Genomic DNA, 16,598 nt, shown 5'->3' on the forward strand with positions numbered 1-16,598 from the left:
TAAATGAGTAATCATTGTCCTGGATGACTTGAAGTGGCACTTTGAGGAAAAAAGTAATTTGTTGATTTAAGATTATGAGCACAACATTAATTACTTTTTGCCATATTTGTTTTTTTCGAACAGGCTTTTAATCCTGTGATAAATGGGGTGCTCTTACCTGAGTAACAGGAAGGTTGCCAAAGTAGTGGTCAATTTGTATTATTTATAATTCAGTTTCTGGTGCAATAATCAATAATCTGAGCAGCAGATGGACGGGCTTTAAGATTCATTTGTAATTAATACTGTGAACCAACCAGCTGCACTTAGATAATCCCTCTTCTTATAGAATAACACAGAATGATTCTTAAAAAAATCAGGAGCAATGACAGAAATGGATCTCAAAAGTAATCCAGGTGTTCAAGATGTGTGAGTTGAGGTTGTCTGTTATATTTTGATCCATGATGGGAGATTATGACTCACAAATTTGACTGAGATTTTTTTTGAGAAGCTGACAAAGCTGGTGGACATTCTTAGATTTTAGCAAGGTGTTTGACAAAACCCCACACGGTCCAGAATTTAGAATACGTGGAATTCACAGAGAAATACCAAACTGGATATGCCATAAACATGAGAAATTCTGTAGATTTTCGAAACCCAAAGCATCACACACAAAATGCTGGAGGAACTCGGCCTGCCAGGCAACATCTATATAGTAGATAAACAGTCGATGTTTTAGGCCGAGACCCATTATCAGGACTAGGAAGGAAGGTGAGAAGGCAGAATAAGAAGTGGGGAGGGGTGGGGGAAGAAAAAGTAGAAGGTAGCAGGTGATAGGTGAAACTGGGAGGGGGGTGGGGGTGAAGTAAAGAGCTGGGAAGTTGATTGGTGAAAGGGATAAAGGGCTAGAGAAGGGGAAATCTGGTAGGAGAGGGCAGGAGCCTCCAAACATGACATGAACATTGATTTCTCAAACTTCTGTTAATTGCCCCCTTCCTCTCCTTCACCATTCCCCATTCACATTTCCCCTCATACCTCTTCTTCCCTGCCCATCACCTTCCTCTGGTGCCCCTCCCCCTTTTGCTTTCTCCATGATTTTCTGTCATCTCCTATCAGATTCTCCCTTCTCTAGCTCTTAATCTCTTTTAGCAATCAACTTCCCAGCTCTTTACTTCACTCTTGCCCCCTCACTTGCCACCTTGTATTTCTTCCTCCTCCTTTCCCCCCACCTTCTCATTCTGACCTCTTCCCTTCCTTTCCAGTCCTGAGTTAGGATCTCAGCCCGAAACTTGGACTGTTTACTCATTTCCATCGATGCTGATCTAGGCCTTCTGACCCAAACCACAATGTTTCATCTGAATATACGTCCAACTGTACCCAAACCCGACTCAAGTAATTCAGTTGCACTGGGCTCAGATCAGGATGCCAAGCTCCACTTCCATGACTGTGGAGCACATAAACACACTCCTTAAACCTCTTGGGACCTGGTCAACTGAAGTGTGGCTGCCTATGGTGAAGTGACAAGAGGCTTGAAATAGAGTGTTCTATGGTTAAGACTGGGAATTGTTTCATAGAGTTATAGAGTCAGGCCCTTTGGCCCATCTTGTCTATACCAACCATGGTGTCCACTAAGCTAGTCCCAATGTCTCACATATCTCTCTAAACCTTTCCTGGCCATGTATTTATCCAAATGTCTCTGTTTTTTAGTTATCCTACCCTGGAAATAGACTGTCCATTCATCCCATATATACCCCTCATGATTTAAGGCACTTCTGTAATGTGTACGAGATGATTTCACCTATCTCAAACTATTCAATCCATCTACAGTGGATAAGATAGGACCCACCTGTCACTTGCCAGCTGTCACTTCACTCTTCCTTCCACCTTTTTATACTGGCAATCTTCCTTCTTTGTTTACATTTAGACGAAGGTCTTGACCTGAACTGTTGATTGTCCATTTCCCTTCACATACTGCCTGACCCACTGAGTTCATCTGGCACCTTGTGTGTGTTCAAAATGTTAAATCTCACCATAGACACAGTGATGTGTGTAAGTTCAAGCTGAGCTCACAAGGAGCTGGTTTAGTACCCTTTGAGTAGAAAAATGTCCCGTGGCACTTCAGGGAAATTCTTTCAAAGAAAAAATCTTGCTGAGTCCTTACAGGGACATGAGGACAGCAAACTTAAGTGAGGTGAGTTTTAAAGAGTGTCTTAAAGGAAGGAAGAGGGTTAGAGATGAAAAGTTAGGGAGAAAAGTTTTAGATTTGAGGGTCAAGCTGCCAGTAATGGAGTGAATAAATCGGATGTGTTCACATCGAGCCACAGAGACGTACAGCTGGGAAACAGGCCCTTCAGCCCAACTGGTCCATGCCAACCAAGATGTCCCATCCAAGCTTGTCCTATTTGCCAGTGTTTGGACCAAAACATTCGAAACATTTTCAATTTAAATACCTCCCCAACTGTCTTTTAGAAGTTGTCAATTTCTGCCTCAATCACTTCCCCTAGCAGCTCATTCCTCATAGATACTATTCTTTGTTTGTAAAAAAAAATGCTCTATCTACTTCTTATTAAATGTTCCCACCCCCCACCCTCAACCTAAACCCATGCTCTCTACCTCTTGATTTCCCCAATCCTGGAAAACCAACAGAATGCATTCACCCTGTCTGGCAATGGTTAGAGCTGGATGTACTGCAGCCATTTCCCAGAATGGTTTCATCTTGCAGATAACATAACACTATTGTAAGGTCAGAGATACCAATATATAGGGAATTGACTTGATACCGCGATGATCCTGTATTTTTCTTTTTTTTTGTAATTTATTTTTTTATTGAAGTTCATCATCAAACAAACATTTCCATACGATGTATTTCAGACATTGTACATATATATCATATAATCATATATATCACAAATCTCCACAAAGTATTTATCTGAGGTATACACTTATAGAAAAGAGTGGAAAGAAAAAACAAACAAAAGGAGAGAACTATGTACAAATAGGGAATGATTTTTTTTTACAACAGATTCATTGATTTGTGAGAATAAAATCAGGCCTATGAGGTATTTTCCATCCACAGAAGATGGCCCAACTCTCTGCTGGATTTTTCAGGAGCCCACATGAATCCAAATATAATTTGCAGGATGTTTCTGGAAGTAATCCTCAAGAAATCCGATAAATGTTGCTATTTTCATGCCCTTGCAGCCAAATATGGTGCTATGGACACTTTGTGACACAAGGTCACACAAAACACAAGGGTGATAATGATCAGATGATCTACAGTAATGTAGTGACTTATGGAATAACTATTAGTACGAGCCTGTTAAGATGCTGAATCTTTTGTTTATGGAATTTATTTAAGTTCATGATTGATCTAATCCAATGTTTCTTCATCCGTCATTTCAGATTGAGTCATATCCTACTCGCCAATATAAAGGAGTTCATTTTGGAAACAGGACATCTAAACGGATTGATTTTAAAATCCCGCTGGGACCAGGACCAGGCTCCTATGATATCCAGAAGTAAGTATAATTTTAATCCTGTACTTATTAAACAATTTATGTCACATATTGTGGGTTTCAATATGCAGGATGTTTGTCACAACTACAGTGCCTATAACAAGTATTCACCCCTCTTGGAAATTTTCATGATTTTTTGTTTTACAACATTGAAACACAGTGGATTTAATTTGGCGTTTTTGACACTGATCAACTGAAAAGTCTCTTTCGTGTCAAAGTGAAAACAAATGTCTACGAATTGGTCTAAATTTATTACAATTATTTAACACAAAATAATTGATTGCATAATTACCTACCCCCTTCAAGTGAGTATTTAATATTTGCATCTTTGGCAGCAATTCCAGCCTTGAGTCTGTGTGGATAGCTCTCTTATCAGCTTTGCACATCTGGACAGGCCGATTCTTCCCCATTCTTTACAAAACTGCTCAAGCTCTGTCAGACTGTATGGGGATCGTGAGTGAACAGCTTTTTCAAGTACAGCCCAGCCCTTTTCAAGTCCAGCCACAAATTCTCAATTGGATTGAGATCTGGACTCTGATTTGGCCACTCCAGGACATTAACTTTGTTGTTTTTAAACCATTTCTGTGTAGCTTTGACTTTATGCTTTGGTGGGGGGGGGGGGGGGGCCATCACTGTCTTGCTGGAAAACAAATCCTCTCCCAAGTCACAGTTCGCCAAGCATAGTATTTAGTCTGATGGCCAAAAAGCTCAATTTAGGTTTCATCAGACCATAGAGCCTTCTTCCAGCTGACTTCAGAGTCTCCTATATGCCTTCTGGCAAACTCTAACCAAGATTTCATGCGAAATTTTTCCAACAGTGGGATTTTTCTTTGGTACTCTCCTGTAATGCTGTGACTGATGAAGCACCTGGGCAACAGATGTTGTATGTGCCGTCTCTCCCATCTCGGTCACTGAAGCTTGTAACTTCTCCAAACTTGTCATAGGTCTCTTGGTGGCCTCCCTCACTGGTCCCCTTCTTGCACAGTCACTCAGTTTTTGAGGATGGCCTGCTCTAGGCAGATTTACAGCTGTGCCATATTCTTTCCATCCCTTGATGATTAACTTAACTGTACTCCAAAGGATATTTAGTGACTTGGAAATTTTCTTATATCCATCTCCTGATTTGTGCTGTTCAATAACCTTTTTGCAGATTGCTTTGTGTTTTCTTTTATATAACCATATAAACATATAAAAATTACAGCACGGAAACAGGCCATCTCGGCCCTTCTAGTCCGTGCTGAACGCTTACTCTCACCTAGTCCCACTGGCCCGCACTCAGCCCATAACCCTCCATTCCTTTCCTGTCCATATACCTATCCAATTTTACTTTAAATTACAATATTGAACCTGCCTCTACCACTTCTACTGGAAGCTCGTTCCACACAGCTACCACTCTCTGAGTAAAGAAGTTCCCCCTTGTGTTACCCTTAAACCTGCCCCCTAACTCTCAACTCATGTCCTCTTGTTTGAATCTCCCCTACTCTCAATGGAAAAAGCCTATCCACGTCAACTCTATCTATCCCCCTCATAATTTTAAATACCTCTATCAAGTCCCCCCTCAACCTTCTATGCTCCAAAGAATAAAGACCTAACTTGTTCAACCTTTCCCTGTAACTTAGGTGCTGAAACCCAGGTAACATTCTAGTAAATCTTCTCTGTACTCTCTCTATTTTGTTGACATCTTTCCTATAATTCGGTGACCAGAACTGTACACAATACTCCAAATTCAGCCTTACCTATGCCTTGTATAATTTTAACATTGCATTCTAACTCCTATACTCAATGCTCTGATTTATAAAGGCCAGCATACCTAAAGCTTTCTTCACCACCCTATCCACATGGGATTCCACCTTCAAGGAACAATGCACCATTATTCCTAGATCACTCTGTTCTACTGTATTCTTCAATGCCCTACCATTTACCATGTATGTCCTATTTGGATTATTCCTACCAAAATGTAGCACCTCACACTTATCAGCATTAAACTCCATCTGCCATCGTTCAGCCCACTCTTCTAACTGGCCCAAATCACTCTGCAAGCTTTGAAAACCTACTTCATTATCCACAACATCACCCACCTTAGTATCATCTGCATACTTACTAATCCAATTTACCACCCCATCATCCAGATCGTTAATATATATGACAAACAACATTGGACCCAGTACAGATCCCTGAGGCACCCCACTAGTCACCGGCCTCCAACCTGACAAACAGTTATCCACCATTACTCTTTGGCATCTCCCATCCAGCCACTGTTGAATCCATTTTACTACTTCAATATTAATGCCTAACGATTGAACCTTCCTAACTAACCTTCTGTGTGGAACCTTGTCAAAGGGCTTACTGAAGTCCATATAGACAACATCCACTGCTTTACCTTCATCAACTTTCTTCGTAACCTCTTCAAAAAATTCATCAAACATGACCTTCCACGAACAAATCCATGCTGACTGTTCCTAATCAGACCCTGTCTATCCGGATAATTATATATACCATCTCTAAGAATACTTTCCATTAATTTACCCACCACTGATGTCAAACTGACAGGCCTATAATTGCTAGGTTTACTATTGGAACCCGTTTTAAATAATGGAACCACATGAGCAATACATCAATCCTCCAGCACCATCCCCATTTCCAATGACATTTGAAATATTTCTGTCAGAGCCCCTACTATTTCTACACTAACTTCCCTCAAGGTCCTAGGGAATATCCTGTCAGGATCTGGAGATTTATCCACTTTTTTATTCCTTAAAAGTGCCAGTACTTCCTCCTCTTTAATCGTCATAGTTTCCATAACTTCCCCACTTGTTTCCCTTACCTTACACAATTCAATATCTTTCTCCTTTGTGAATACTGAAGAAAAGAAATTGTTCAAAATCTCCCTCACCTCTTTTGGCTCCACACATAGCTGTCCACTCTGATTCTCTAAGGGACCAATTTTATCCTTCACTATCCTTTTGCTATTAATATAACTGTAGAAACACTTCAGATTTATTTTCACCTTACTTGCCAAAGCAGCTTCATATCTTCTTTTAGCATTTCTAATTTCTTTCTTAAGATTCTTCTTACATTCTTTATATTCCTCAAGCACCTCATTTACTCCATGCTGCCTATATTTATTGTAGATATCTCTCTTTTTCCTAACCAAGTTTCCAATATCCCTTGAAAACTATAACTCTCTCAAACTTTTAACCTTTCCTTTCAACCTAACAGGAACATAAAGGTTCTGAACCCTCAAAATTTCACCTTTAAATGACCTCCATTTCTTTATTACATCCTTCCCATAAAGCAAATGGTCCCAATCCACTCCTTCTAAACCCTTTCGCATCTACTCAAAGTTAGCCTTTCTCCAATCAGAAATCTCAACTCTGGGTCCAGTCCTATCCTTCTCCATAATTATATTGAAACTAATGGCATTGTCATCACTGGACCCAAAGTGCTCCCCAACACATACCTCCGTCACCTGAACTATTTCATTCCCTAACAGAAGATCCAACACTGCCCCTTCTTTAGTCGGTACCTCTATGTACTGCTGCAAAAATATCCAAGATGGCAGCGCGACGCAGATTGCTGCGGCCACTCTGGAACTGATTATCTGTTATTTGTGAAGTGGGGTGCCATGCGCAATCATAATTGATTGAAAATGGACGTGGAAGCACTGAGAAACATCGGGAAATTCCAGGAAGACCTTCTTTGTTGCTGCTGCTGTTGTGAGGTCCGGGACTTTGCTGGGAAGAACAGGCCCCCAGTCCTCGGGGTCGCGTTGCCGATGGCCGTTGGTGGGGCTGTCTTAATACGCTCGGCAGAGGATGGTGCTCGGAGAAGCTGTGCCGGAGGGGATGGTCGTCAGCTTGGAAGTTCAACGGACTCGGAGTCCTTTCGACGGACTCAGTTCGCTTTCGGTGTGTGCTGCGTCAGCAAGGCTGGTTTCGATGGAGCTTTCGTTGTGTGCTGCGTCTGCGAGACTGAGTTGGGCGGCGCCGTGGAAGTCCATAGCGGGGGTATTCCCTTCTGTCTGTGGCGGCGTGGGATGACGAGTCTGTCGGGACCCTGGGGACTTGTGGAAACTGTGGTGATTTCTTTTGAACTTACAGTCCTTTAACATCTTGGACGATTTTTACTGTGCCCATAGTCTGTTTTTTTTTAATCAATTCTGCTATTGTTTGCACTGTTGTAACTATATGTTATAATTAAGTGGTTTTCTGCAGGTCTTGTAGCCTTAGTTTTTGGTCTTGTTTTTGTCTGGTGGATTTGGAGCTCCTTTCCAGGGAACAAGCTAGACGGTAGCGCGATATTAATACGCAGCAGCCTCGCCGGACTCTGGATTGGGGATTGCCAAACATTATGTGGATTTTCTGGTGTGGTCTGTTTTGTCATATGCTTTTGTGATATCATTCTGGGGGAACGTTGTCTCATTTTTTAACTGCATTGCATTTGTGGTTTCTAAATGACAATAAACTGAATCTGAATCTGAATCTGAAAAAACTATCCTGCACATATTTTACAATCTCCAAACCATCCATCCCTTTTACAGTATGGGCTTCCCAGTCTATGTGTGGAAAATTAATATCTCCCACAATCACCACCCTGTGCTTACTACAAATATCTGCTATCTCCTTGCAAATTTGATCCTCTAATTCTCTTCATGGTGTTGTTTTTGCCAGGATACTGACTCACCAGCAGTTAGACCTTCCAGACACAGGTGTATTTTAAACCACAATCAATTGAAACACCTTGACTACACACAGGTTTCCTCACCAAAAACAGATCTCCATTTAACTAATTATGTGACTTCTAAAACCAATTTTTTGCACCAGCGATGATTTGGTGTGTCATATTAAAGGGGGTGGATACTAATGCAATCAATTATTTTGTGTTTTATATTTGTAATAAATTTAGATCACTTTGTAGAGATCTGTTTTCACTTTGACATGAAAGAGCCTTTTTCTTTTGATTAGTGTCAAGAAAAGCAAAATTAATTCCACTGTGATTCAATGTTGTAAAACAATAAAACATGAAACCTTCCAAGTGGATGAATAATTTTTATAGGCACTATATGTGTGTCTATATTTAAAATAGAAATGTAGCATGAATGAATTATTTCCATTTTTAACTGGAATTAATTCATTCATGCTACATTTCTATTTTAATAATATTCACCAGCTCCTAAATCATTCACGTTTAAAATGGGCACCGAAAATGTTAGTTAAAGATATTAATCCTTAGTTTCTATTCGTGTCAATTTCAGACATGTCTTAATTGCATTGTCTTAATCTATCCTTTGCATCGAGACGAAACAGCTGTACTTATGCAGTAGGGTACATTCGCTTGAGGTCGATTGCATGCAAGAATAAAGATAAATAATTAATGCCTCATCCATAGAAAAATCATGATTTATGGGGAATGATCAGCAGGTCAGGCAGCCTCTGTTGAGTGAGAAACAGGGGTACAGTTTCAGGTTGATGATCTTTCACTTGAACTAGGAAATTGTTAGCAACACTATCAGTTTTAAGATGCAGAGAAAATAGAAATGGTCAGAAGTGAAGGTCAGCTATTGGGTCAATGTTAGTCAAGGTTAAATACCAAAATGGGCCTGGAGGTTTTCTGAAATGGTTGATGTCTTTATTGAGTCCAGGAGGCCATAATTTAGGGTGATGATCCTTGAGCTTATACTGAGCTGCAGTGACAGTCTGGAGGAAATTATGGACGGAGAGGTAAAGTGGGTAACTGTTGCTTCATTTACATTTGCAGTGCTTGCACTGTGGAGTCCACCTTGTGATCTGTAAATACTGAGTAGCAGATTGAAAGGCAAGTTCATCACTTGTAAAATGTATTTGGGATGCAGGAAGCAAAAAAAGTCCTCATGATGTGAGTAGTGGTGGAAAACATAAGAGTTACACCTTACCAACATTTAGTCATCTTTTGTGTCCTTGAGTCCCTCAAATTACCTTTAATAATGAGGGACCACTTTTGTGCTGAATATAGTTCAAATAGTTTTCATTGTACTTCATGCAAACTCAGTTTTTTGTTACCTACAGCATTCTTATTGTAAAACACTATTATGGTTCCAACCCACTCTGTCAACACCTATAGGGACAAAGATCGTAAAACATGGCTATTAGAAGCAATGAGGGGACTGTTCTTAAGTCACTGCTATGTTATAGGAGCGTTATAACTTTTAATCTCTTTGATATACACAGATGATTATGTACGTCTAGGTTCTGAGCTGGTGACCTTCATGACCTGACCCAATATCCAAATCATAGTCCAGACTGACATTCCAATGCAATATTGAGGGAAAGCTGCAGAACCAGAGATAGCATCTTTCAGATTTTAGCTGGGCTCTGCCTGCATTATCAGAAAACTATAACGTAATCTTAATGCCTAAGAGAAAACAGCATTCAAGCGAGGAGAGCTGGTGCACTAGATGTGGTTTTATGTCACATACATTATCAGTTAAAGTGAGCACAGAAATGTTTGAATAAGTTCAGCGAGGAAAGGAAATAAACATTGGGTTAGCAGTAACAAGAGACACCCTGTCAGTGTCTTGACATATTCTGTAGAGCCTTGTGGTCATGTGACAAGGAACTATGACAAGTTGTTAAGTGACACCACTTCAATGTGATACCACATATTGGGACTTAAGACAATTCAGCAGTAATAATATTAAACAATGCAAGCCAAACTATTGTGTTCATTTCTTGAGGGTAGAATTGCAAAGGGGAGAAGTTATGTTTGTCTTCTATAGAATCTTGGTTATATCATTGTTGGATTCTATTGGTCCTGGAATCCTTGTTATGAATCGAATATAATAGTGAAGGTGTAAGGAATAGGAGAAATCAGAACTGAGAATTTACATTTTCATAAAAAAATTGAAAGGCAAACATTCTTCCTTAACAAAGAAAAACATGGGAGTTTGAGTTCATCGTTAGATTTCTGGATGTTAAGGGTATCGAGGGAGTTGGGAATATGCAGGAAAATAGAGTTGAGTTATAAGATCAGCAATATCTTGCTGAAAGGCAGAGCTAGCTCAGAAGACCAAATACCTACTCCTTATCCTTTTATTACATTCCTAAAGAGAAATTTAAATTATGGAGCAGTTTCATAGAGAGATATAAATATGGTTTAATTAATAGAGGAAAGCACAACACAGGACCCATGATTATATGATAATCATTCATAAATTCAATAGGAAACTCAGGAGAAACTTATTTACTCAGAGGCCAATAAGTATGTAGAGCCTACTCCTACATGGGAATAGTTTGAAGGGAAAAGATTAAAGAACTTAAAGCAAACATGATAAATTCATGATGGAGGAATATATAGGGTGAAAAATGAAGGGTATAAGGTCTCATGTGGTGTATTTTCACGGATGTCTGGCTATCTTGCAATGTACATTCTTTCTAATTCAATAGAGTATATAGAGAGGAATGAACCATACAAACTTAATCTAAGTATCTGTTCTGTTCTCTGCTTTAGGGAGAGTACCCTTAATTATGAAAACATTAACATGAAGCATATTGATCAAAAACGAGAGTCTAATGTGCCCCGATATATTGACGCAGTTGTACAAGATGAGGAAAAGAAGGTAAAAGAAAATTATTGAGAAACTGTTCCATTTCTTCGTTATTCCTTTGTGTTGCTGTGTTATCTTGATTCTGCTTGTACTTCTGCGTCTGCTCGGGAACAGCTTGAATAAGTAACATGATCCTGCCTGTCACCGAACAACCAAATACAATTTGTCATTTTTATTGCTGGTATTTATTTCACAAAAGTGATGAATTCCGATAGTCTTTTCCTAGTCCTGACCTTGTAGATGGTGGACAGCCTTTGGGGTGCCAGTCTTCCCATGACATGAAATAATACATCTGGGTACTGTGCATTATGCCCATTAACAATTGGTTAAGATGGGTGATTGTGTCAGTTTCGGAGCAAGCACATGCCCTTCCTGCTCCAGGTGTTAACAGCTAAGGGCAAGAATAATCGAAAACATCGGGCGATCAGATAACACAGCCATTTCTACACCTGGGCTGCCGATATTAAGGGCATTAGGGTTAGGCTTCTTATTCGAGGTGGAGGTTGGTCGAGGACACTGTTGAAGTAACAATCTTTAAATTTACTGATTTCAAGAATGAGGTCAAGAATATACTGAGTAAAGAGATCACATGTGTACTCTTATTATTTACTATCTCAATAAAGCTAATGTTATTATCAATCTTTATAAAATGTATAAGGGTTGTATTATTCAAGTACATGTTACAAATGTGTTACGATAACTGTGTGTGTGTGTGTGTGTATTTGTGACTCTCTGTGTATCTCTGCAGACTCTAGTAGGAAAGTAAAACTTCCTGGAACCTTTCCAATGATTATATGTTAATCATTTCTCCTGGTTTATTAACAAATGCCCTGGATCCTGAGGCATCACATTAAGTCATTCATCACTCTCAATTCTGAACCTTAAGCAGAGTAATGTAGAGTGGAAGTCTGGAAGTGAAGGTAAAAAATGAAAGCTTGAAAGATGACCAACTACATAAAAATTCTCCCTGTGTCTTCCCCACCAGAAAACTACAAATTTAGTCCAATAGCCACTTAGCCATTAAATGCTGACATACATCATCCAGCCGTGCCTGCTATGTTCATGGGAGTAGTATTCAAAATGCATGTGGTGTATTTGTATGTATTTGAGTAAAGAAGTCAGAGTTATCAAATGAATATACAGTATACAAGGTGTGATCTAACTTTTTGTTTGAGTTAGAACTACGGTCTGAGGTTTCTAACTTATTTTAAAAGTAGGACATACCACTGCTCCAGCACTGTTGAAAGTCAACCAGAGGATACATTACAATATGGTCTCAAATTACTTTAAGACTCAACCCTCCCTATCTCTGTAGACTTTTTTGTCTCTGTGTGCCTGGGACGTCTTTGAGGTGAAATGCTTCCACCCTGGTGATAACGTTGTCACATACTGTACTTGGGTACTAAGCTCTAGAATTGTGGCCTCTTGTCATTTGATGGTGTTCCACATGGAAACTATCTTGTAAAGTTTTGGACTGGCCTTTCACTACTGGGGACACTTGATAGCACCGTTGAATGTTCATGATAGAGCTGGAAATTGTTTGATCCATTATATCTGTACCCATTGACAAAAAAATGCATCCAAATCCCACCTTGTAGCACAAGCGTCTGCAGGTCATAATTCTCCGAGTGCACATCGAGGGGCTGTTTAAATGTGCTGAGGGTTCCCTCCTCTACCATCTTATCATACATTGAGTTCTAGAACCTTGCTTACACAAGCTTCTTTCTCACCCAACTTTTCTACTAATGATTTTAACGTAATATTCAGTGAAATAAATCCTTTCTATTTACTCTGTCAAGGAACTTCAGAATTCTATACAGCTTAATTTAGTACTCCCTTAACCTCTGGTGCTCCAAAGTTATGCCTGCTCACCCTGTTCTTCCTCATATCTATTATTTTCCTAGTCCTGACCTTGTAGGTGGTGGACGGTCTTTCGGGTGTCAGGAAGTGCGCTACTCAGAATCAGGTTTATTATCACTGTCATATATCATGAAATTTGTTTTTTAGTGACAGCAGTACATAAAAGATATTATTACTTATAATATGATATATATAAAAATTAAATAAATAGTGCAAAAAGAGAGCCAAGAAAAGTGAGGAAGTGCTGATGAGTTCATTGTCCGTTTAACTGTTCCTAAAATGAGTGTGCGCCTTTCAGCTGCTGATCTCGTCCCTGATGGTAGCAATGAGAAGTGGACATGTCTTGGGTGGTGGGAGTCCTTTGTGATGGAAGTCACCTTTTTGAGACATTGCCTAATGAAGGTGTCCTTGATGTTGAGGACGCTAGTGCCTGTGATGAAACTGCACTACAGTTTACCCAGCCTCTGCCCTACCCTTATAACCAATGTATTTAGTCATGATGTGATAGGGAGATTCAGCACAGAAACAGGCTCTTCAGCCCTCCGAGTCTTCATCACTTCACTAGTCCCATTTGTTTCAAATTCTCCCCACACTCTCATCAGTTCTCCCCAGTTTCACCACTCGCGTACGGTACACACTGGTGGCAGGGGGTGAGTAACTTTCCAACCCACATCTTTGGGATGTGAGAAACGTACTGGAGCACCCGAGGGGAGCCTACATGGTACAGGGAAAACTTGTGAACATCACGTAATCGGTAGCTGAAGTCAGGATTAAACCCTGGTCACTAATGTTGTGTGTCAGCATCTCTATCAGCTGTGTCACTAGGCTGCAGTGTGGGTTATGTGGCTTGTCCTTTCGAATTTCTGGTCAAGAGTGACCCTCAGAATCTTTATGTGGGAGGGCTTGACATGAGGTGCTTGGACTCTCAGTGCCTGGTCTTTTGTGGTATGGATGTCACTTCCGCTGATCCTGCCAGTCACTGGATCTTGTTTTAGCAAGTTGGCTGCATAGTGTCTACAGCACTGCAGGGACAACATTTTAGAAATATTCGATTGGCTGTGAAGTGCTAGTTGGTTTCCTAGAAAGTAACAAGTTGTACGGCAAATGCTTTTTCTAAAATGGATCAATTAGATGTCACTGGCTGTATCAACAAATTGAGCTTTGGTCTGGGGTAAGCAACAGAGCAAGAGATATGTATAACACCTTTCACTACATCCGGTAGCCTTTTACAGCGAAATGAAACAATGCTTGTTGAAGTGTCAATGTGACTGTGCTATAAGAAATGCATCAAGCAATTTGAATAGAATCCGTTGCCACAAATAGCATTGGTAATTGTTTTTTTTATCGTTACATGCACGTTCAGGCTGATTATTCCAAAACACAAGTACACTGAGTGAGTACCAAGGGGAAAGCAATAACTGAATATAGAGTGGAGTGCCACAGTTACATAGGAAGTCCAGTGCAGACAGGCACATAAGGACCAAGGGTTGTGAGAAGGCACAGTGCTGTGCTGTCTGTGGGGACCTGTTGTCCTGCTGTGTTTCCAACATCAAAAAAACTAGCCATGAAGTACGGTGCTGTGCAAAAGCCTCAGGCACATATACCCATACCAGGGCGTCTGAGACTTTTGCACAGTACTGTAGTCTTTTTTCGTATTGCACTGTACTGCTGCCGCCACAAAAACAAAAGTCATGACCTATGCAAGTGATGATGAACCTGATTCTGTTGTGGCACTCTTTTGAGGAATGGGAATAGGAAGTGAGGCAGGGAGTGGGAAATCATGGTTGAGAAAGTGGGAAGGGAGAGGGGAGGGAGTGAGAAGCATCAGAGAGACATTCTATTATGATTAATAATCCAGTCGTTTGGGATCAAATGACTTCGTCTCGTGTGTCAGGAAAGAGTACGTCTGCATTCACTCCACCTCCTTCCCCTGGCACTCCTCTGCTACCTGTCCCATACCCTTCCTGCGGGGCTGCACCATTACCATTCCCAACATCCTTTGCTCCCACCAGATTCACAAACTTGCTGGCCACTCCACGTTGACATATATAGTAATGTACAAAGGCTGAATATGTGTACCTGAGGCTTTTGTACAGAACTGTAGATTGAGAGATCAAGAGTTCATCTTTGTCATGTAAGGGTCTTACAGTATAGAAATTGCCTTTCCATAGCATCCTTGATTTAATGTTGGTAGGTTGGTAAATTTACTTATTAAGGTCATATGTATTGAGGTACAGTGAAAAGATTTATGTTGCATGTCATCCATACAGACCATTTCATTACAGCAATATATTGAAGTCATACCAGGGAAAACAATACCAGAATGCAGAATGGTGTTCCTGTTCCAGAGAAAGTGCAGTGCAGGCAGACAGGAAGGTGTAAGACCATAACGAGGTAGACTGTGAGGTCAAGAGTCCACCTTGTTGTACTGGGGGACTGTTCAATAGTTTTATAACTGCAGGAGAGAAGTTGTCCTTGAGCTTGGTGGTGCAAGCACTCAGCCTGTTGTATGTTCTGCCTGATGGGCAAGGGGAGAAGAGAGAATATTGGGGGTGGGTGAAGTCTGTGATTAAGCTAGCTGATAAATGTGGACAGAGTCCATGTGGGCAAGTAAATCTCATCCTAAAGAGGCCATCTCAGGCAGTGCAGCGATCCCTCAGAGCTGCGTGGCACAACAGATGAGATAATTTGTTCTCAAGCTTGTGGAGTGAGAACTGGACCCACGACACTGTTTCAAAGACAAACTCCTGCCACAGCTGCTTTATTCAGGCAGAAAATAATAATTAGGCTATAAAACCACTGACTGAAGACCTTTTCAAGTTTATTAATATCTGTAAGATAAGGTGTTGGAGGACTACACAATCAGAAACACGATGTCTTCTAATGAGCCATCATCACACTAAAGAGACCTCAGTGACTTATCCTCCCACACACTCTAATTTGTTTAATGAGTGTGATTTATACAAAATACTTAGGTTGATTTTGATCTAAATGTCTGTGCCACTTTAGGTTATATTTCATAAGTGTAGAAAAGAATCGACATTGGTTACCATTATTTTCAAACAGATCAATTATCTTCAAATTGAAAATTTATCTGATGTAATTTTTGCTGCCATAGTGAATGTTAGAGTTTTTTGCTTTGCTTTGGCAGGCACTGAAACTGAATATGGGATAGACATGAAACGCTCGAATCCTGGAGATCTTTTTGAGAATTTACAAACACCAATAGCCGCAGGAACTTTATCCTGCTCAGTCATGCCCTCAGATCCTTCCATCTGCTTGCTGCTCCTGTCACTGCCAACTTCTCCAAACCTACAACTCTCTCTGAGATCTCTGCATGCCTGCAGTCTGGCCTCATGCATATCCCAGATTTACAAAGGCCTGTCATTAGCTGTTTCCCATTGGAGGCTGGTTTCAAAGCTCTGACCTTAAGTCTGAATTTGGTTTGATCTTTTAAGCTAGATGTCGTCAGAGAGCCCTACAGCACAGAAACAGGTCCTTTAACCCACAATGTCTATGCTGATCATCAAGTACCTACCCTCATTAGTTATGCAAATGTATTTATTTACTGAGATTGTAAATCTATATACTTCAATTAAAAATTGCTTAACTGAAATAAACACATAATCAGAACAGACGCAATAAAAATATTTAGTCATTCAGTC

At 40.3% G+C, this 16,598-nt stretch overlaps 1 protein-coding gene across 1 annotated transcript in view; it reads left to right on the forward strand.

Annotated features, from left to right (window-relative positions):
* stpg2 (sperm-tail PG-rich repeat containing 2) overlaps positions 1-16,598 on the forward strand; it is a 533,079-nt gene that overhangs the window by 126,914 nt on the left and 389,567 nt on the right. Inside the window, exons 5-6 of the mRNA XM_073041898.1 lie at positions 3,379-3,494; positions 10,977-11,085. Coding sequence (XP_072897999.1) covers positions 3,379-3,494; positions 10,977-11,085 — 225 coding nt within the window. The remainder of the gene's footprint in view (positions 1-3,378; positions 3,495-10,976; positions 11,086-16,598) is intronic.

The sequence above is a fragment of the Hemitrygon akajei genome, chromosome 4 (assembly GCF_048418815.1).
Source record: "Hemitrygon akajei chromosome 4, sHemAka1.3, whole genome shotgun sequence".
Taxonomy (NCBI): Eukaryota; Metazoa; Chordata; class Chondrichthyes; order Myliobatiformes; family Dasyatidae; genus Hemitrygon; species Hemitrygon akajei.